At 40.5% G+C, this 22,720-nt stretch overlaps 3 protein-coding genes across 4 annotated transcripts; 2 read left to right on the top strand and 1 right to left on the bottom strand.

Annotated features, from left to right (window-relative positions):
• Positions 1-172: 172 nt before the first annotated feature.
• fgfr1op2 (FGFR1 oncogene partner 2) lies at positions 173-3,239 on the bottom strand. 2 transcript variants are annotated; one of them, XM_046379778.1, is made up of 6 exons: positions 3,102-3,239; positions 1,998-2,134; positions 1,769-1,886; positions 1,407-1,549; positions 1,072-1,185; positions 173-650 (listed from the first exon to the last, which is right to left on the bottom strand). In XM_046379778.1, exons 1-6 carry the CDS (start codon positions 3,124-3,126, stop codon positions 513-515), a joined length of 675 nt encoding a protein of 224 aa, XP_046235734.1. In that variant the 5' UTR covers positions 3,127-3,239; the 3' UTR covers positions 173-512. The 2 variants fall into 2 exon arrangements, with proteins under 2 accessions (XP_046235734.1, XP_046235735.1); XM_046379779.1 differs by lacking the exon at positions 3,102-3,239 and adding an exon at positions 2,979-3,096.
• A 54-nt stretch (positions 3,240-3,293) lies between these two features.
• Positions 3,294-7,166, top strand: med21 (mediator complex subunit 21). The gene is made up of 4 exons (XM_046379780.1): positions 3,294-3,472; positions 3,871-3,985; positions 4,286-4,386; positions 6,567-7,166. Exons 1-4 carry the CDS (start codon positions 3,431-3,433, stop codon positions 6,744-6,746), a joined length of 438 nt encoding a protein of 145 aa, XP_046235736.1. The 5' UTR covers positions 3,294-3,430; the 3' UTR covers positions 6,747-7,166.
• Positions 7,167-9,501: 2,335 nt separating this feature from the next.
• Positions 9,502-22,096, top strand: LOC124054107 (serine/threonine-protein kinase 38-like). The gene is made up of 14 exons (XM_046379777.1): positions 9,502-9,882; positions 14,587-14,726; positions 15,404-15,455; positions 15,578-15,700; positions 15,789-15,872; positions 15,972-16,095; positions 16,300-16,454; positions 16,554-16,656; positions 16,804-16,865; positions 17,135-17,252; positions 17,482-17,605; positions 17,690-17,785; positions 18,382-18,473; positions 18,701-22,096. The coding sequence occupies exons 2-14, from the start codon at positions 14,593-14,595 to the stop codon at positions 18,823-18,825; spliced, it is 1,392 nt and encodes a 463-aa protein (XP_046235733.1). The 5' UTR covers positions 9,502-9,882; positions 14,587-14,592; the 3' UTR covers positions 18,826-22,096.
• The last annotated feature ends 624 nt before the right edge of the window (positions 22,097-22,720 follow it).

Raw genomic sequence — 22,720 nt, 5'->3', positions numbered from 1 at the left:
GTGTATTGGATTAAGTTTCTGTTCCTGCTTTTCATCGGCCAGTGATAGTACGTTACAATAAAATGAACATTGAAACTGAGCTGAGAACCCACACAGACCAAACTGCAGAGAATCTCAGCTGTGTCAGACATTTTAAATTAAAATGAAATCAAGATAAACCCAGCAGAGACAATTTGATGTTTGCAGGTTTATTTTAACTCAAGCCCTTCTTTTACCCATTCACACATGAAAACCTTACAGGCACCACAGACTCATGCATGCTGGCAAAATAAGCAAAAATAACGTAAGTACCAACAAAAAAAAAAAAAAAAAAAATGAGGAAGATGTGCGTGCACACTGCTTGTGTCTGAATCACCAGATATGGAGCATCATGCTGTTAACGTCCAGGAGAAGACAGAGGATTGTTGGAAAAATCTGTAGGCTAAAAAGTGTGGCAACAGACTGTACACACTGTACACAGAGGTGGCAACAAAAGGGGAGGGGGGGTGGGGCAGTCAGCATGAGTTCTTTCTCTAACTCTTCCGTAAGCTGACATCAGTGCTGGTCAGCAACGGCGACAGCGACGTGCTCTCTGACGTGTCTTCTCGCTTCAGAATCAGAAAAGCCTCGCGACTGATTCCCAGCAGCTCTCGGAGTCCACTGTTCTCCAGCTGAAATAGAGAACCAAAAACGTACATTCACATGCAGTGATACCACCACTACGTGAAAATCTAATATCACTACTGAAGTGTTACTATCAGACTTTTCAATTTAACATCATCGGGAATATCTGAATATTAGCGGTCTCAAATCAGTCACATCACCTCATATACCATCGGCCTCATGGTTCCAAAGTGAAGAATGTAGGATTGTAAATAGTATGAGTTTAAAACATGCTAATGTGATTTCATTTCCAGAATGAGCGGGATTCTGTGCTGCCTGTTCATGGTTTTGGTCATAACTTTCTCACTACCATTGCTGTTAGTTTGTTATTGTTGCCACTATCAAAATGTCTACTTGGCATTTTCCTCTTTGGTTTTTATTTGTCACTTCTGTGCACAAACAAAAGTATGTACCCTCCTCTAGAATTACCTCAAGCTGTTTAATCCTCTCCTCATCTTCACAGGTACGCCCTTCATCCACCTCTATCGCCTTCCTCATCACCGAAGCCATCTCGTTGATCTTGTCTATATGTGCTTGCATTTCCTACAGAGATGAAAAAAAAAACAAACTAATATTTAAATAAAAGGCAGTGGAAAGTGTATGAACACTATACTAAAAACAAAAACTTAAAACAGCAAGACTTTCTATAAATATTTTTATGCCTTTACAGTAGTCTTTATTAAAGCAGATGACAACTATTGTCAGTTTCCAATCAAAGGTAAAAGTTGAGGGAAAAAACAGAGCTATGTGCAGGCTCCACTGACCGTGGTGTGCTGCTCCTTCAGCTGTGTCACAATGGCAGGGTCGTCTCTCTTGCTAGCCATGAGGAGCCTGAACACCTGCTCCCTGTATTTGGTCATGATGAGCTCTAACGCAGACTGATGTTCCTCCAGCGACGTCCGTAGCTCTGCACAAAGAGTGAACACAGATTTGGTTTGTGCAGGAGACAACACTGCAGAAAGCTACTCCAAGAACATATGTCAGCTTCATGACAACTTGTTTTGATTAGCAACCACACCTCTCTTAAATTATAAAAAATCACTAGTAGATATGGCTGTGACCAGCAGTCATCCATTAATCAAAATAAGTAAAAAAATAAAATACTTAAAAACAATATCAAATTAACCTTTATTTTCCTGTTGGAGCTCTCTGATCTGACGGTTCTCCTGCTGGATTCCCAGGACTAGACTGGAGCGGGGACGATGTCGAGCAACTTGGTTCAGTGAGTCTATCTCCTCCTGGTACTGCCAACAAGAGATAACAAAACCACCTCTCATTAAACAACTGACAGATTTCAGTCAGCAGTTCAACATTAAAGCAACATCTTGTGGCTCTTACATCATGTGACACCATACCTGTTTCATGGCCTCCACTCGCTTGTTGAGCGATGTTGTCTGTTCGATTAACATCTCAGCAGCGTTGTCATGGTTACGAAGCCTTTCCACTAAGGATTTGGCATCTGCCAGGACCTTCTCTAAGGTGCAGTTCATGCCTGAGAGAATACAAGTCAGCATTATAACAAACTATGAAGGATTAGCGACAAAAGTATTCTACCTTGGATAGAAAAGAGGGCATCCCTCTCTTTATTAATGGACAATGTTACCATTTAGAGATGGAAGACATTACAGTGAAGCAAAAACTAGGTTAGCCCAAAGCCTAATCCACTTAATTGCGAAGTGACAAACAAAATCTAAATTTCTAAGATTGTGTGGTAAAAGCTGTGGTAATTTGTGCTCTTTCATTCTCTGATGATCAGTTCAACATTAAAGTACAAAATCAATATGGTCAAACGGAGTGAAACTTTCATCGTCGTTACTGCCATTTACAAGTCTGCACTTTGCTTTTCCATCACTCTTTTATCTCAGGCAATAAACGGTACTAGATAGAACGCATTATGCCTCATTAAAGTATTCATTTATACCACTTATTGACCTTAAGTGACGTGACAGTAACAGAAGCCAAAGTAAAACGTATCTATAGCTTATGTCCAATCAGAGCCACTAAAGTAAATAAAACCAACACTAATTATTCAGGACAACGACGAAAATATAGTTTTAAAAAAGACAAGCTTTATCAGAGCACTAACCAAAACACCATGTAGTTAGCTCGTTGTTAACCCTACACCCATTCTCCTCGTCGCACCTCCTTGGATGACAGCTGCTGTGTCAGCTAATTCGCTCAAGCTAACATTACCTTGTTAGTAATGTATTAAGTGACTAGTATGCCAAATTTATCTTAGCCGTAGTAACTTAAACGTAAAGACAATTAAAAGTTAACTAAGAGTAAAATTACCAGCAGTACAAACAAAGTCTTTTCTAATTTACGAGCCAACTTACCGTTATCACAGTAAACCTGTCACACAAATCTTACAGACATGCTGGTCGAACTGGTCGACTGGGATTCAAATCAGTTCTTCCTAATTAACGATAGGAAGTAAATAAAAGAATAAATTGCAGTACCTGGAGAACTCAAAGTGCAGGACATTGCAAGCTAGTCTGTTACTTCCTGTTGATATTTCGTAGCTAGCATTAGCTACAGGCTAATTAGTCCCATCAAGAACCAATAAGTAGAGGTTACGATACAACTCCAAAGCACGCGGAGATGTCGGTAGATTGACACGCTCATTTAAACACTTATTTGCCGGTCTCGAGATTATTTAAGCGGCTACAGCTAACCCTAAACGGTAGGCAACCCAAAGCTTCCAAGATACCGTCCAATCCCGCGAGGTTTTCTGATATCAAGCCATTCTCGCGACAAGACTGCGTTATTTGGTATAATTACAGAGACTATGGCGGACAGGCTAACTCAGCTCCAAGACGCTGTTAATTCAGTAAGGCATTTTTGGGATATTGAAATTACAACAAAAGAAAAAATAACTATATTTTGACTGGTCGAGTTGTAAGGTGGTAAGCTAAGGCAAAAACAGTATCCTATTTTCTTCAATAACTTTTGAAACATCACTATGTTACTGGGTAGCTAACAACCAGGGGCCTGTAACGTTATCACGAATAAATTCAGCTTTAGGTTATAACGTTGTCGCACACAGAAATATTTGCTGTCGTATTGCAGTGTTACAACATTGAAAACTCGAAGTGATTTGTAGTTACTAAACATTAGCGTACATACAGTCAGTGTTACTAACTCGCAAACGGTTGGCTGGCAGCGTCAACATCTAGTCTCTTTCTTGCTTGGAAGTGTAATCTAAACGGTTCTGTTTTGTGTGCCCAGCTTGCAGATCAGTTTTGTAACGCCATCGGCGTCCTGCAACAGTGTGCGCCTCCAGCTTCGTTCAGTAACATCCAAACAGCAATCAACAAAGATCAACCAGCAAACCCGACCGAAGGTGGTTTATTTGTTCTTGTTTTACAGCATAATCCCATCTGTCTTTTCATTCACTATGTCTTGCCTCTCACCATTGTCTGGTTTAAGATATATTATTAATGTACCAATCTAGTAATGATCTGTCTATTTTGATAGAGTATCCCCAAATTCATAATTACTCACAATATTCTACCTCCCAGTTATTGACATAATTTTGGACAATACAATGTTATAAACTTTAAAAAAAAAAGTTCATAATTTAAATTTACAGAGAAACATGATTTTTGTAACAATAGAATTCCAAATTTTTATCCCTACCTAGAATATGCCCAGCTGTTTGCCGCTCTGATCGCCAGAACAGCCAAAGATGTGGATGTATTAATCGACTCTCTGCCCAGTGAGGAGTCCACGGCAGCCCTGCAGGTCAGCACATTCACGGGTTCCTTCCACTGCATTCTGCAGTGTATAGTATTCATGCACTTTCCACATTTCCACTGCAATGCATTCCTCTGACAGATTCTCTGCTTAAACTAAAATAAACACCCAATAGCCAAAAAGTACCCAATTAGTACTTCTAACTTTCAGTCAGCAGGGGGAGCCAGGTGAACACTTGTGCAGCTACCTGCATTGACTGCTCTGAAAAACACGGAGAAGTAAAATGATATCTGCTCATGAGTATAAAGCCAACAACCAGATGATCTACTATGGTTTTAGGCTTTGAGGAAGATTCAGATCTTCTGTAAGTCAGTGTAGATTCTGAAAATGTACTGTTGTTGTTGAAATTAGTATTATTAGTATAATTAGAGGTTCTGATTAGCTCTGTAATTCAGTTTCTAATTAATTGTTTCTTATTTTGTCTATAGTTTAAATGGAGATTAAAAATTGCTGCTATTTCTGTGTTGATTCCTTGCCTGAAAATAGAAGCTTATATTAGATTAGCTCAAATGATCCCTGCGGGGTAACTGGATAAAAAAAAAAAATGATGCTGTGATATGAGTGGAGGATAGAGTATGAATTCCTATCTATTTTGAGCACAGATTTGTTTCCGCTAGAAGTTACACCAGCTCTTCATCAACTGGAATCCAAAACGTGGTATATTAAGCATCAGTCCGTGATAAGGATGACAGTGGTGACTCTCAAGTTAATTTCTAATTTGCATACTCAAAAGTTAAGAATGGAAAGTGTCAGAGAATGCAGCACACAGTGCAGCAAGTGGCCATTTCCAACACAGACATCTTTCTGTAGACAGGAGTTATTTGACAAGAGTTTAATTCTGTCTTAGTTAACTTCAGATTATGACAGCAGAAAGATCAACACTGTTGCTGCTGGGCTCCTCTCTTGAAATCAGAAGATACTCCCTATCGGTGTTATGTGTGTGTTATGAATTCTCACTCATTCTAAAGAAGAACAAAATATTAGCTGCTCTGGGAGATTACAATGTGGCAGCAGCCAAGTCACAGGTTAATCATAAACAAAACATCATAATGAGGCTCAAAGAAGTTGTAAATAGAATAAATGAGAACATTATTGATAATTTCTACCAGGAACCAAGCCGGAACACATACTTACCATCCTTACTGGAAATACACATATACATAAGAGGAGAAGCACAGGTGTTGCAAACATCAACAATGGCTCTGTTCTGTTCAAGTGTAACAGTGAGCCAGCATGCACAGTATCATTACCCTAAAAGAGTTAAATGTAATTCAGCCATCATTTTAATATTTGTGCACTTGTCAAAATGTCTTATCAGAAATTCAGCAATCTTGGTACCTTGAAACTTAGAGTGTCTCATCCTTATTAATGTAGATGATGCAAATTCACCATTTCTCTTCAAAGTAATAAAGGTTTGTGCAGGTGTCACGCTGATGTAGAGCTAATGATTTTGCAGTACATCATGATGTGTGATGTGTGTCTGTGATTGTACAACATGTTCACGTTGCTGTAGTTCGTAGGCTCTGTAGACAGACTTGGACGAAAGCGAGAATCAAAGACATGCATGGCTAGAATGTCAGGAGAGGCTCTCATCACAGCAGCTGTCTTGTCTTAGGCTTTTTCTTTTCTTTGGAAAAACAAAAGTGATGTTTTCCATTCAGAGCCATCAGTCAGTTATAACTAACATGCAGCTTTGTCTTGATCCAAACACAAATATACAACTGTTAATCAGTTAAAGACAGTATGCTGCAGGAATGGAGTGAAGTGGTTACTGTACTTCCTCACTTAAATCTAACAAAGTGGTACATAGCTGGTTTCATGTGCTGAGGTTCAGTGTCAGCCAGGAACATTTTCTTGCTTCTCTACTTCCTGTGGCTTAAATACTTAACATAGAGACTGTCATATTGTCGGTTGCCAACAGCGCACTGGTTAAGATGAAGAGAGAGTGTGTTGTTAATCACTGAACCTCCTGTCAGAAACAATGAAGCTTTAGAATGAAGGATGTCCCCTTTTTTGCACTAGAAAAAGGCCTGAAGCTCACGGTCTGTGCTGTTTGCTTTTTCATTGCTCATTTTAAACGTCTGTTTGCACCACAGCTTGATTTGCATTAATCACAACAGTCATTTGAAGCACACCCTTCATTGTAAATGAATCTGCCCTCTCGTCAGGCCGCCAGTCTGAGGCAGCTGGAGGAGGAGAACCATGAGGCAGCAGCCCGACTGGAGGAGGTGGTTTACCGTGGCGATATGCTGCTGGAGAAGATCCAGAGCGCCCTGGCTGACATTGCCCAGTCACAGCTCCGCACCCGCAACGGAGCACTGAGCCAAGCGTCGCCGTCTGAGTCTTGACCCGCAGCGCACGGGATGCAGTTATGGACAATTTTCTGTCCTTTTCCTCATCACATAACATTAGCTGCAAGCCTCAAAACACCCCAAAATATGCCGAATGTGTCCATAAAGGAAATGTGAGATGCCATACAGTCACTGGAAAAATAATTTGGTTGCATAATAACAGCAATACTGGAAAATGCTAGGTGCAGTTTAATCGGTAGTCCAAAAGACTGTGATCTGAATGTGTGACTGCTCACCCTGAGTTTTTTATGTTTTATGTATATGTTGTATAATGATTAAGCTTGTTTTTGTTTATTTATGAATGAATCCTAGAGTGTCTGAGTACCTCACAACACACTTCAGTTATCAGTCTGCTCAGCTCACTGTAACTCCATATCTGATGTTCATTGTCTTTTTTTAATAAAGCTTCAACAAATACTTTGGAGACTTCATTTGTATCTTTAATCACCAACAAGCAGCCAATTTTTTTTCAGATGTTTTTCTCATTGTTTTCTGATAAAATCTGTTTGTTAAAGGGCTAAATTCATATTCAAAATGCATGGAATTTTTATTGTCACCTTCATCAATTCTTACTCAAACAGCTGTGATGACATATTGCTGTGCATCTGCTCACAAATGGTGGATGTTGACTGAACAGGAAGTATGAATGGGACAAAATGATCTAATGAATGATGCACTCAGTGTTTTTGTTAGAATGGTCTCATTTTCAGTATGACAACACTTCTGCTTCTTAGAAACCGGCGGCTCGTGTGACCCTTGACTCGGTGTTTCATTCTCGTTTGTTTAACCGGTAAACAATAACTGGAGGTTTATTCCGCTGTTTTCTGCCATTCTAGATATGAGCATCAGCCATACACAACACCTGAAATGGAACATGCTGGTGCTACTTGCTTAGAATCTGCTGAGAATTTCACAAAGATTTTAGGAACTAAGCTGAGGTTTGAGCATCTTGCATGACGTTTGAGAGGATTTCATAAGTTAAAGACAATCTGCTGAGGGGTGAAATAGGGAAGAGAGCTGCTGATGACTTAACGCTGTTCTTATTTGGGAAGCTTGGACTATTTAAGATTCAGTATGACAAATCAGACAATTACTGGATGTGAGAAAGTTGAGAAATGCAGATGAGGTCATAAGGTCTTCTTTGTGCTTTTTGTGAAGTTTTACTGCTTGAATTGCATAAACTACCCAAATGAATGCATTGCTATGCCGCCAATAGCTCTCATAACATTTTTATATGAAGTCTCTTAAAGATAAGAAAAAGACCTTTTTGTATGCATCTGTTTTCTAAAGCCCAAACAGACTCGGATCAGATTTACTGAATCAGAAACTTCATAATAATGTCTCACCAGTATGTGGTTGTTTTGTTTTTAATCAGATAAAGTAGCGTCTGAGCCCGCTCCGCAAATCTAATAAACAATCTGAATAGGAAAACATTTAAAAATCACATAAAGCTAGAGTTACTTTGTTTTCACACAGCAGTCATCATGTGGTCTTGATTTCATTAAAAATGGGCCTCAGTGTGTTTTGGACTGAACTTTGTGAAGTGTAAGCTGCAGGCCAGAGAGTTTATAGCCCAAACCTAAATATAGTTGCTGTGTCATGACTCAGTGGGCCCCATTGATGTGAGAAATATAAAAACAGCCTTGTCTGTTGGACACCACACCCAGACGTGTGAGCAATGTACACCCACCTCTGTGCACGTTGACATCATGTCTCTAGCAGTGAAAGCATTCAGCCGCCCAAATAAGGAGATTCATGTCAGAAACTCTGAACTACCTTCCACTGTCTTTTGATCAACAAACGTGTGTTACTAGTGTTGTCGATTTTATTACCTGTATTTTTCAGCTGTAATTTGGGTAATTCTTTACTGCATACACCTGTTCTCTGTCCTACAGACCTGTAGCATATAGACACAAGTGAACGAGGAAACGGAACATTCCCGATAGGGTGAATACATTTCTAGGCGACCTTGGGAGGAAAAGTCAGTTTCTAATGCTATTTCTATATTGCTATTTTGAAATGGTAAAAAATAACCCGCAGTGTGTAGTTGAAACAGTGTGCCCCATATATTTATTCAAAACAAGCTGCAGCTGTCATACCAATATTCTACTTGAATATAAATATTTGTCAGGATATTCCTATAATGTAGCGGTGATATATCTATAGGACTCATCTTTTTAAAAAAAATCACAATTATTATAAATAAATAGTATTAAATCCTATATTGTCACTTGGCAAAGTAGTCCTTGGGGCACAGATTAGGATACGGTTTTACCATCATATTTGTATAGTGGTGATATTTCAACATAAATCATTCACGTTTTTTTTTTCAAGCCATAAAAAATCTGTAGTTTATAGTTTTAATCTCAATGTGACCTCTTAATGACCCGAGGTACTCTGTGGCAGTTGATTTGGCATATGAAAGGACTAATTATTTCAGTGTTGTTTGTGTCATTTAATCCAAAATATAGCATGATAATATTAGTCCTTTTTAATTTAATTATTGCACTACACATACCAATAAAATTATGTAACAAAGCTTACAACTAATGTAGCTACATCGTACTCTTTCATGGCTACAATTGCTTGCTAGCCAAATGAACCTGCGTCCTGGAACAAAACCCTTGCGGGGCGATTCAAATCTTCTCATTGGCTAATGCACATGTCATTCTCGTGTATATTCTACATGCGGTTGGCCAATGGAAACCATTGGTTCTTTTCTTCATCGGTGATTGGTTCTTGTTAACGTCATTCAAATGGTACTCCGTTGCGTCGCTGAAGCGTCTGATGAGCCCGACGGTCCTAGGAAGCATCGCTGCTTATTTCATATTTTATAGCGATAAAGACAGAAGAAGGTCAGGTTGTAAAATGAAGACCTTAAAATATTTTCAAATTATTACGTGTTAGCTTGCAGTCAGGCTCAGAGGAGTTTTGTTATGATTTGGCGTTGATATTGGCGATGTTTACTGTGTGGGCTGATAAGTTCCTCTGAAGGGTAGCCAATAACTGGAGGCTCTAGCCGTCAGCTGCCTAAATATTAGGCAGAAAAATACGAAAAAACACCTTTATATTGTTTCACCTGGGTCGTGTGGTGGCGGCAAGCCAACAATTGACTCTGGAGCAGGACACGGAGGTAGGTGAAAATTATTTCCCGCAGAATACTATTTATTTTTATGCTGTCGAATTTTTATTTGTGTCTGTCATGGAACCTGCCAGACAGACGCAAAGGGAATAACGTTATAGCTGCCAAATAGCTAGCTAACGCAACACAGCAACAAAGTCAGCCAACATTTGTGTTTGCTGACCCAATATTATTTTTAAACTTAGTCTCATCAGTGAATATTATCTACTGTTAGCCGTCATGTGCCGGGCAGCAGCTGCAGAGGTTATCGGATAGCGGAGAACTGACAGGGTGGCACGAAAAGTTTCTGTTTAGCCGAGGCAAGACATGAATGTATTAACATAGCTCGCCTATGCAGGTGCATCTCTGCAGGTCAGTGTGAGTAATTCATCACACTGGATTTAAAACGTGACAGTGACTTTACTTATTAGACATAAAAAAAATGAGTTATTCACTTGACATTTATTTTGTCCACCTTTTATTTGAACTACATTGACAACATAACTGCAACTATTTTTAAAGTAAATATTTTTTTAATTAGAATGGATGTTCTTTAGCATTTATTTAACAGAACAGAATTTTATAACAAATTTGTTACTTAATGTTACAAATATGATTGAACAATTGAAAGACACCTTGAAGTTCCATTAGCATAATGTTTTGACTTTTCAACACAAAAATAGTTGTTTTTTTTTGTTGTCCGCTTTTCTGTGTGTATGAGTGTGTGTCTGAGTGCACATTTGTGTGTGCCCCATTCCTCTCTCAGGCGTCGTGACTGAGCCCTTTCATTCAGGACGGAAAGGGTTTCCTGTCCAGTCACTTACAGTCCTTAAAGGGTGGAGTGTGCCTCTGAATGTGTGTGTGTGCAATTCCATACACACACATTAACTCAACAATTCCACACCAAACTGAGAAATCCAAGAGCTGGAGAAAAAAGTTACACTGTAGATCCATTGCCTGGATTTTATCTTATTACAATCTTTAAACTTAAAAGATAAAAATTTTCCGGTAAGAGTCTAACTCTCAGCTCATTATCTGCCAGGATAGATAATAAATTACAGCGTGCCAACAGAATTATTGCTTCCTTGTTATGTTGTTGCTGTAGGCTATGTAGTATCTACCCATGCAGAAAACTATGGATTATCCATAGACTTTGCTGTCAGCAGTGTTCATTGGTCTTTCATCTTTGACCAATGAAAAAGGCCGTGAGGACTGTTGGTCATGCAGAGGAACTGAGACATTGTTTTCTCGAAGGAAACGTTGATCATTACTTGTTGACATCAAGTTCTTTTTAATATGTCGAGTAGGGATGCATATTGGAAAGAATTTGGTGATATGATACAATATTACCATACAAGATATACGATTCAATATATTGCAAATACTGTAAATAAGGGGATATGTTGTTATGTTGTGCCTTTGTGTTCGTTGTGTTTGCACTAGCAATATGTGCCCACATCTTCCTGTGTCAGTTGACGATGTTACATTGAAGTGAAAGAGTGAAAAACCCGAAGACAGATTGCAACGCTGGGCATTTAAACACAGCACTAAATGGACCACAGTTACAAGATCTTTGCATGTCAGCTATTAATTAAAAATGAATACAGAAATCTGTGTATGTAGGAAATAAGATATGTTTTGTGTCATTTGGGTGAACTTATCCTTGAACGGTTTTGGTCAGAAGACTAAATGACATCTGATTTTTGAAACAAATGGTCACTATAGCCAAATGCTTTAACTGTAGGTGATAGTTTTGGTTTACCATTTTTGGCCCCTGTCTTTTGTTTTAGTACAGGCTTAGGTCTGCACACAGTGAGCTTGCTTTAATAATGCCTTCCTTGTGACTGAGTGGTGTAGCCTTGTTTGTTTAGCAAAAGGGTGGATCTGGTTAACTTCAAGCCAAACGGGATCCTTTTCAGACGGAGCTAAAGGTCCAGCTGGCTGAGCTGCGAGCTCACAGTGTAACAGTTTTGATGATGTTTCATTTTCCACCTTGATGAGGAAACAAGCAAAAAGTTTCAGCTCCGTACAGCAAATGTGGATGTGGAAATATGGAAAGAAAAGGGAAAACTGTAATAATAGTATTATTATATTGTAAATGTTGGTTAAATACCTTTTAGATGATTTTTTTTCTCCATATACTTTGCAATTTTCAAGTTTTTACACAGACCACTAAAACACATTGTAAGATCCTACACTGTTTTGGCTTAATGGCACACAGCTTAACCAATCTGGTTCAGTCTCTTTACTGTCATAATGTCATTTTTGGCAGCACGAGGCCGTTGTTTTCGGTGAAAAAACTCAACAAAAGCAACTGTGACAGATAGACTAAGTTGGCAGCTAGCTAGTAAACATAGTGGAGCATTTGTGGAGCATAGTGGAGCCACTAAAGAGCCTGATATTCCCCACAGGAGTTGGTAGAGACCAAAAGCAGCAGTAAAAGTAGACTGAATACATTCCTTGTAAACACAGGCTTCAGTAGATAGCAAGGATTTTCAGTATTAAATGCCTGTATAGCACTGCTCTTCACCTGCTGTGTTCAGAAAAATATGCACCTTGCAGTATTGTCAACTATACTCAATTTCTTAACATTTTCTGTGTCGCCCAGCTCCACTATACATCACAGAATACCCCAGAATTGATCAAAATACAGCTACTACCAGCATATTCACACTTGTGAGTGACCTAAATTGGCACTTTGTAGACAGAAACGAACAGCAGTCCATGGATGAATTGTGCATCCGTGTCAAACAGTTGTGGCACCAATGGAAGCCGGCACATACATGATCCCACCATAGCTGATGTGTACCGTCTCAAAAACGTAATATTATATGATCTACATGAGACCACAGGAACTGCGATTAGGCTGCTTGGTGGTTGTTCAAGACTGTCATTTGATTGTTGTTCATGGGCAGCGAGTCCCTTTAAGTTAAGCTTCCTACAAGTGTTGCTTTCAATTTATACAGACCTCGGTAACTCAACACTTTTATTTGCCATCTTCCCTTTCTTCCACCCTAAACCAAGCAGTGATGCAGTGATTTTTTTTTTTTTGGATTTCTCAGAAGTCAGGAAGTATCTTGCAGGTAAAGTCAGCATGTTCACTTCTGTAATCATTTTAGCCTTTGCTCCAGTTCTCCTGTTATGGGATTGTTGGGGCCAAGACGGAAAAAGGAGTGGTAACCAGACGAAACATTGGTCCTATCTCTGGACTGCAGGGCTGTTTTATCTCCATGTGAGCTAATCATGTCTGTTCTGATGGCATACTGCTGAAACATTTTCATGATGTCCACATCCTTCCTCTTCCTCTTTTTGTCTATTACATAATATGTTTAAAATCTGCTCAGGTTAATATTCTGTAAGAAATAGGGAATTAAACTTCCCATCTTTGTGCTTGCTCTTGTCCAGGCTGTCTCTTATTTTATCAGTAATGTTTGGTTTTATTCAGAAAACCTCCACCACACTTGGTATGTGTGTGTTTCTTCATCTCAGTTAAACCCAATGTGCCCTCATAGAGAAAGTAGTTGTGGGAGAGAAGAATCGTTTTATAAAAGAGTGTGGATAAGTTCTGTTCTAGTGTGAGATGTACTTGTAAATGAATGATAGGCCTAGTCGGTTGGCGAGCTGCTGGTCTTCTCTCAGTTTGGAATAGTCCTTTGTCAGTTCAGTTTTATCCAAGACGATGTAAATGTGCAAAGGAATGCATACTGACGTAGATAAGTGGAGATTTTACTGGTGGGTTCCTGAAATGAAACCCTGCAGACCGTGAACCACCCAGCACATGATTCCTTGTCCCTGTTTTAGGGTCACGAGAATATTTTTGTACCAGGGATCTGACGTGGGAACCTCCTGGTGGTATGAGGTCTAAGGATCTGCTCCTTAATTGAAATGTAAGAAAGGATAGTGCTTGTTTACCTTTACACTAAAGGGAAAAAAAATAACACGTTAAATAAAAGACTTCATTACACAGAAATGTGCAAGACGACATGAATGAACGACAAATGAAACACATTTGCGTCAGCATATTTCAGGCTCTGATGCTTCAATATGACTTTCTTTGTAAAATCTGTTGCTTGTCCCCTAACTTTAAGGAAGTGTTGTTAACAGTTAGGTGGGTACTTCCTGTGCTGATTGACATTCTGTAGACATTGTAGAGGGCAGACATGCCGATAGTGCGATAGTCAGCCACCACATTAGGGCATGGCTGTATGTGTGTGTGTGTCTGTGTGTCTCAGTGAGTGGGTGGTAAGCCTGTGAGGGTTCTTGTAGTCGTCGTCACACTCCTGATTCATGCAATTGTGTTGGGGAGCCTGCATATTTAAAGCGAGTCTGTGTCACTTTTGCTGGGCAGCTGCTGCTGTTGCCATCAGTAACGATTGCAGGATAAAGAACCAGTCAGACTAGAAAGTGGTTCAGTGATGGTAATCAGCAGATAGAGACTCTGTGATGGACTGCTCACGGGGCTAGTGTTATCGTTACTGTGAAATAATGGATAACAAGCAAAATCGGAAAACATGCTAGTGCTAATCAGGACACTGGTCTTTCAAACCAAGTAAGGCAGCAACAATGAAAACTTAACTCCTGAATATATTAAATTAGTTGAGGTTTTCAGGTCAGTTTAGCCAAATGATGGCTAAACTGACCAGTAGAATCAGTGACTGAACTTATGTGTACAAGCTGAAGTTTTTTGCGTTTTTTTTTTTTAATGCTGTCATACAGGATAGTATGGCCATGACGGGAGGGACTGCAGCTGCCCTTCCCATGAGCAACCACACCCGAGAGAGGGTGACTGTGGCCAAGCTGACACTGGAAAACTTCTACAGCACTCTGCTAACCCAACACGAGGAGCGTGAGATGAGGTAAAACTGCCCGAGTGGGTTAACAGCCAACATGACACCAGCAGCCTTTTGCACAAAGTAACAGAAAGCCAGCGGCCTCCAATCGCACCTGTTTATCTTCATCAACAATGTTCCCGGCCACGTTGTAGGAGTCTACTTAAGAAAAAACATAATTCTTCATTTTACAGCACTGTATTTTTAATAGCGCAGTAGAAGTTGTTCAACACCCTCAGGCCAGAGCGGCCACTTGCCTCGACGATTCTCTGCACGTAAATGCAGCTGTTGTTTAAAGCGTCAGGTGTCTCTCCGTCCGCTGCAGGGAAAGGAAACAATGCGAAGGTGTTTCATTCTGTCTCAGGTGTGAGCATAACAAAGGACGCCTCACAATTTGCCTCCTGTGTTCTCACATTACTGCTTTAAAGCTGATCTCTGGCCCAGGTAACACGGTTTGGTGCAGCTTGTGAAAGATAGCTGACTTGCTGTTAATGACCTGACAGGAGATTCATTTTCAAGATCAGAGACTTTTTGGGTCATTTAATCCCTCCTTGTATATTTCCACTCCAAGTTATCTCACTCACTCTTTTTATATTGTAAAATAATTTGGAGTGCAATGATTTTGTTTAGTTCATATTAAGGTTTGTATGCCTTTTTTAAATGTGTTATTTTTATTTTATGATTTTTTTTATTTTAATTCATAGGCAGAAGAAGCTGGAGAAGGCCATGGACGAAGAGGGTTTGCCTGATGAGGAGGTGCGGTACTCTTTGTCCTCTCCTTAACAGACCTCAGCATGTCGCAGGAAAGGCTTTTCTTTTTTAATCTTTCTCGCTGACTTCTTCAGACGGCTCACCGTCTTTCTGCCTGTGTTTTGCAGAAGGTAATGCGGCGCTCACAGCACGCCCGCAAGGAGACCGAGTTTTTGAGACTGAAGAGGACGCGACTTGGCTTGGATGACTTTGAGTCCCTTAAAGTTATTGGACGAGGGGCTTTTGGAGAGGTACGCTACAAATGAGCTTGCTAGACAGGTTGCTGTTTCTGTGTATTCACATTGCTTTTAAATGTAACTGTGATGTTGTCTTCTTCAGGTCCGTTTGGTGCAGAAAAAAGACACAGGACACATTTACGCCATGAAGATTTTGAGAAAAGCGGACATGCTGGAGAAAGAACAGGTGATGTTTTGTTAGAACCACAGTATTCGAGGCATCCTGTTTAAGCTGCTTCTTCCATCCTCTTGTATACTCACAGTTTTGTTTGCCCTCTCCCTGCAGGTTGCTCATATCCGAGCAGAGAGGGATATTCTGGTGGAGGCGGACGGCGCGTGGGTGGTCAAGATGTTCTACAGCTTCCAGGACAAGCGGAACCTCTACCTCATCATGGAGTTCCTGCCTGGAGGTTTGCACTGATAACCTAAGATAATGCTAATAAACAGACAGATAAACTAGACGTGGAGCCTTATGTTAGTGATAGTGTTATTATATGAAAGCATCAAACGAGCTGTGTAACACAAGGGATTTCTGCCCAGAAGTTATTCTACACAAACATTGTGGTTGGTTCTGTTATCATTTCAAAAGTTTTCATTTGTGATATTGTTGCCAGGCGACATGATGACCTTGCTGATGAAGAAGGACACTCTGTCTGAAGAGGCCACCCAGTTCTACATCGCAGAGACGGTTCTGGCCATCGACTCCATCCACCAGCTGGGCTTCATCCACAGAGACATCAAACCGGACAACCTGCTGCTGGACTCCAGGGTGAGACGGACACCCAGAAATGTCCTGCATGCAGTGTGGTGTGCGTGTGCATGGTGGCTTTCAGCGGATGACTTTTATCAAATGTTCACGTGTTAACAGGGACATGTGAAGCTGTCAGATTTCGGCCTGTGCACGGGACTGAAAAAGGCTCATCGCACAGAATTTTACAGGAACCTGACACACAACCCGCCCAGTGATTTCTGTGAGTTCAAAATCACAACCAAAACCAAAGTACATTTACAGAGAGACATTGCTTTGGTCTTGTGCGAAAACAATGGCGAAAACAATGTGACTATCTGAGGAATTTCTCTCTTTTTTTCCTCTCCCTTCACTTTCCTGCATCTTGCAGCCTTTCAAAATATGAACTCCAAGAGGAAAGCAGAAACCTGGAAGAAGAACCGGAGGCAGCTGGTAAGGCTTTGAAATTTTACAGGATGTACAGCAGAAGCCCAAGAGTAAGAAGGAACCAGTAGTGCATTTACTGGCTGCAATGTGGAGAAGCATAGAAGAAAAGTACCTTCTGAGGAGTTTCCTCAGTTGCTGCAAAAATTCACGCAGTAGCCTCAAAATCCTGGCAAACTGCCAAACCTGACAATCAGTTTTATTGGTTGAATTTATTATTTTTTTAAATATACTCCTGCCCAGATGCCTCACCTTTAATCTTTCTGCGGAACTCTCAGGCTTATTCTACTGTGGGAACGCCAGACTACATAGCCCCTGAAGTCTTCATGCAGACGGGATACAACAAGCTCTGTGACTGGTGGTCCCTGGGTGTCATCATGTACGAAATGCTCATCGGTAAGACAGGCGCAGCGAGCTTGAAGCACAAACACATTTGCAAAATGGAAATCAAAGGCCAAAGGGAGCATTTACAAATATTCAAAACATTTTAGATGAGACAAATCAAATCTTCGTCTCTGGCAAAATATAGTCGATATGACTCACGTGTCATGTGTCGTGAATTATTTTACATGTCACATTGTAGGGTGTCAGATCAATAAAACTGTTGCTTATTGGCTGTGTTCAGGTTATCCACCCTTCTGTTCTGAGACGCCGCAGGAGACGTACAGGAAGGTGATGAACTGGAAGGAAACACTCGTCTTCCCACCCGAAGTCCCCATCTCAGAGAGGGCCAAAGACTTGATATTAAGGTGTGCACAGATGCATTTTCATTTCAGTGTTCTCTTTGAGAAACTGTGTGGGTGACAAAACAGTACATTCATTTTGTCTTTCAGGTATTGCACTGATGCTGAGAACAGGATTGGAGCTGTGAGTGTGGAGGAAATCAAGAGTCATCAGTTTTTTGAGTCAGTGGACTGGGAGCACATCAGGTACATGAAGTCCCACACAGACACATAAAGGTGGCAGAAATTCAGCTTGTTGGTCTTGTGTCATGAACGAGTAACAATTTAATATGAATCAAGTGCTGTCAGATTAATGTAAGAGCTACAGCAGCCGTAGGTCAAACATGCACAGAGAGAGTTTAGTCTGATGACCTGTGCTCAGAGAAAGAAAATCAGTTTCATGTCGCTACGAAACAGTGTGTTGACTTTATATTTTTCGGGGAAGTTTAACAGAGGATAAAGAGCAACTAAACACTCTCTGAAAATCATGTCTTTGCTCGCATCCACTTGTTAAACTTCTCAGACTGAGACGGTCCAGTTGCACTCATGAACCAAACGACATCACTGATGGATGTGGTTTCAAGCTGGTGTTAAGGTGCTGCCTCCCCCTTTAGATTTTTAATGTTCATCGGCCCCAAAACGTGGATGAGTAAATGAATATCTCACATGCTGTAGCTGCAAAGTTACCAGCTTGCAAGCAACATTAAGACTTCAGTGGTAAAACACTGTGGATCGAGTATTGGGTGTGACGGGTACCTCTTTCCTTCCTCGTTTCCACCATCTTCTCTGCCTTGCTTTCACAGGGAGCGGCCAGCGGCCATCTCCATTGAAATCAAGAGCATTGATGACACCTCAAACTTCGATGACTTCCCCGAATCAGACATCCTACAGCCAGGTTTGTCTTATGAATTACTCTGCTACACTGTGGGAAAATCCCAAATCAGGAACATTGGCTTGGGTTAGATTCAGACAGTGTGACCCCAGATGTGAACAGCTCCTTGCTGATTTCTCTCTTAATATAAGCATGGCTTTTAAGGGGCTTCTCATTCACATGGTATGATCCATAGCGCCCTCAAGTGGCTATTAAAGTAACACCTCCTTTTGTTTTGTGTGTATTAACAGCCAGTGCAACAGAGCCAGACTTCAAATCGAAGGACTGGGTGTTCCTCAACTACACGTACAAACGCTTCGAGGGTCTGACTCAGCGAGGCACCATTCCCACATACATGAAGGCAGGGAAGGCCTGACACGCCGCAACGCCAGACGGTGTTGTGGAGAGAAAACGTTTACGGACACAGGGTCGGGCCGCGGAGCCCCGCTGGCGATGAAGGCTGAGCTGCCAGCCTCTCAGTATAAATTTAACTCTCATCACAAGTTATTTAGGTCTGCTCAGCCGCTGCAAGAACCGCCAGGAGGCCGGAAATTAAGGAGCAGTACCGCATTACCTCGGTTGTTTATATCGTATACACGTGCTGTCTTTAGCCATAGCTCTCAGGCCAGCTCACTAAATAGGAAACTAAATCGGCATATCTGCATGTTCGGCGGCATATTGCTTCTGGAGAGGATTTTTTTACTGCCTAAAGGGGTCAGCGGGAATGAGGATGGAATACAAATCACTGCTTCAACATCTTCTCTACCATAGTTTCTACACTGGTGGCTAAATTAGCTCTAATACAAACCGGATTTCTAGGACTAAAAAGAAGCTCTGTACACTGTAATCAAACTCTGAAAGATTAAGTAAGAACTCAGACACCTATCACCCATAATGTTTAGTCTCTGTTGGATTTGTAAGGAAAGTTCCAGCATGGTTTCCAGGGTTTTGACTCACTTTCTGCTTTATATTTAAGAGTTGATCCCACTGAGAAAGATGGCATTTAAAATCTTTCATTTCACTTTCATTTTAGCTGGTAGAAGCATGTTGTTTTGGTCTAACAGGAAGTGGAGCAACGCTTATGTCAACCACAGGAGATGGCAGGGCAACTTCTGGTAGAGAAATGCTGACGATTGATGGAAAGTTTATGTGACTGTATTGTATTCGTATGCCGTAGGTTTATAGAGTAGGCTTGTCAACACATTGTTAGCCATGCTAGAGTCTTAGCTCTAGGGATTGCAATGTCAGTCCACCGCTTTGGTCCAGTATGAAATAACAGAACAACTACTGGATGGATTGTCCTAAAATCGTATACAAATACACGTCCCCCTCTGGATGAATTGGAATAACTTTGTTGGTTCCTGACCGTTTGATCCAGCAAAATCATCAGGTACACTTTATCCAACACTTTGGTTTAAGACTTCTAAACCTAATAGCATTCCCATCAGCCCCAGCTGCGCTTCATGTTTAGTGCTAATTGGCAAACATGCCAAACTAAGATAGTGAACACGGTTAACATTAAAGCTGATTGACGTCAGCATGTAAGCTGGGGATGTTAGCGTGTTGATGTTATCGTTTAGCTCAAAGTGCTAATCTCTCCGAGCACATCCTCATGGAGCTGCCAAGCCTGGCTTTGGACTTCAGCCTGATCTTGACATTTTTGATGAATGTTGCTCGACAGTAATGTAAACAGCAAAAAAGTGTCACTCGAGACCTTTCTTTCTGGTTGCGCCCTCTGAGAATTTTCTTATGTCTCAGGCATAAGGATGTAATGTGGAGATAATAGTTTTCATTCCACACCGACTCGGACCTGCAAGTTTGTGTCCGAGTTCCTCTGAGTGAGAGGAACCTGCTGCTCGCTGACAGGCTGGGAGCTGATCAATCAATATACAATTAATAAGCTAAAGATAGATATACAGCATTTCTGTGATTTAAAGAGCCGTCTGTGCAGGTTATGCTCGGCAACAGAAACAGAGCATTAAAAACGCAGAAGTCTCCGGTTGCCATGGAGATGACTTTCAAGAAAAAAAAAACCTTTCGTTGAAGCATAAATTGAAAATGACGCGTAGCCGTTTAATTCATGTCGTGGCAACACTCATCAGGAGTGTGACATTTATGTTGCACGTTTCTATAAGAAAGTGACGGGGGGTGGTTCTTACCGTAACAGTGGTGTAATAAACAATTAGCATTACAGCGATAGAAAATATAAAAGAAATGAGTAAAAACTCATATCATGCTGGAATTCTCCTCGAACCCTCTCGATGGTGATACACAGTGCCACTTTGTGTCAGCTCTTCCTGTGGCGTTGCCTCACAGCGCTGTTGCTTTTCTCACAGAGGAGCCACTTGTTGCCAGGAGACGTGTGAATGCAGTCTACCCGGTGCTCGACATCCGTTACTGTGGATTGCTGGCTCTTCACTGATGCCAAACCAAGTGCAGCGTGTGTCACTTCCCTTGAGAGCTAGTTGTTTTGTTCAGATCTGTGCTACAGCAATTGATATTTCCCTGGATTTTAACTTTAATGAGCGAGGGCCAATTGCATCATTCTTAGAAGGACAAAACATGCAAAGTGCCTTTAACTAGCTGAGAAATATTTAACCAGATATTTTAGTCATTGGACATTAATCAGAAAGTATTAATTATTTGTAGAAATAATAATAAAGCTGTTGGTAGAAGGAAGTGAGCAGCAGGGAATGATAAAAGGGCAAGGGAAGAATTAGACCCTTCATAAATCGGCTTGGGAGAAAGCAACGGTTAAAAGCTCTGATGTGTCACATTCATTATGTCTGCAGTGCAATAAAGCTATGAAATGAAAGAGGTGATAAAACCGAGTGAGGAAACAAAGGCAGGATAGAATAAGGGTCAGATAATAAAACAAGGGGCTCATAAAAACACGTCAAGCTGAACAAAATGAACAAAGTGTCTCTGTCCAGTAGAGATTAGAGAGAAGCTAAATACAAATGGACTAACATGGTGGAAGGCTTAAACAGCTGTATGGTTCTTGAATGTCTTTTATGTTGAGTAAAGCATTACGTGTAGTTTATTGTTATTTTTTTAATTTTTATCATCCAAAAGAAACCCTCTAAAAAGCCAATGCCAAGCCTGTCTTTCTCAACAAAACAGCACATTTAACCATCGACTGGACACAGCGCTTCAAGTAGTTAACCAAAGAACTCTGGTCATCACACAGCATTTCACATTCAGATGTAGCTGATGCTTACTGCGCTGAACTCAGACTACCTTAAAAAAAACAAAGAAGAACACCTTTCCGAGAGCTATACTTGGTTATGGAAGAATTTGCCATTTCTATTTCTATACTTTTGGGAAAATGAGTGCGCAGACAGATGTTTCTCAGCCAACGCGTTTGTTAAGCGTCAAAATGCAAGAAAAGCTATAAATGCAGATACAGGGACAGGAAATATACTGAAGACTTAACCATATTGGACTAAGTTCAGCTGTAGCCATCACAGGAATCCCGCATTAATCTGTTTGTGGTGCTATTTGTGGGGAATTGATAGAGAAAGTGGTCCTGCAGTTAGAATACACACCTATACCAGTCCCTCCTCTTACACTTTATCTGTTTGACCTTCATTCATCCAAGTAGTCCTGTTAAAAATGTTAAAAATTTGTTGGTTTGTTTTTTGTATTTTTTGGTTTTGTTTTGTTTTTAAAAAAGCTGTTTGCAAACAACAAACATAAGTTGACTGATGTGTATATTTCTTCACTGTTTTGTTCGGTCATTAATGAATGACGTTTTGTGCGAACATTAAGTGTATTTGAAGGGGAGGATTTTCGTGTCAGTTGCTGACATTTAAAGGAGCACTCCAATGATTCACTATTGCACTTTTGTAAAAGCTCAGGACTCACAAGAGACAAATTAAAAAAAACAAAAGAAGAAGAATCAAAATCGATGCTGCAGAGGTGAAGATATCTCAACTTTTGGTCTCTTGTATAGGCTAAAGTTCCAAAAGCAGTGGATCCTACACTTCTCATAATGCAACTTTGTAGCAGCTTTCATTTTCTATGCCATTATTTCAAACTTGACCCTTTTAACCCTTATGACGTCATCAAGGTAAATTTATTCAGATCTCACAGCCACAGAAGACATTGATATTATTATCATTATTATTATTTATTTTCACATACTGAGTAGTACTCCTAAGATGAGTAAACTGATCCTGATGTGAAAAATCCGTGGAGTGCCCCTTTAATTACTGACATACAGACAACTCTGATTGGCTGATATTTCCCATTACAACAAAAAATGTCAT

Source organism: Scatophagus argus, chromosome 22 (assembly GCF_020382885.2).
Source record: "Scatophagus argus isolate fScaArg1 chromosome 22, fScaArg1.pri, whole genome shotgun sequence".
Classification (NCBI taxonomy): domain Eukaryota; kingdom Metazoa; phylum Chordata; class Actinopteri; family Scatophagidae; genus Scatophagus; species Scatophagus argus.
Note: the sequence above shows the minus strand (reverse complement) of the source record. Positions and strands in the feature narration are given on the sequence as shown.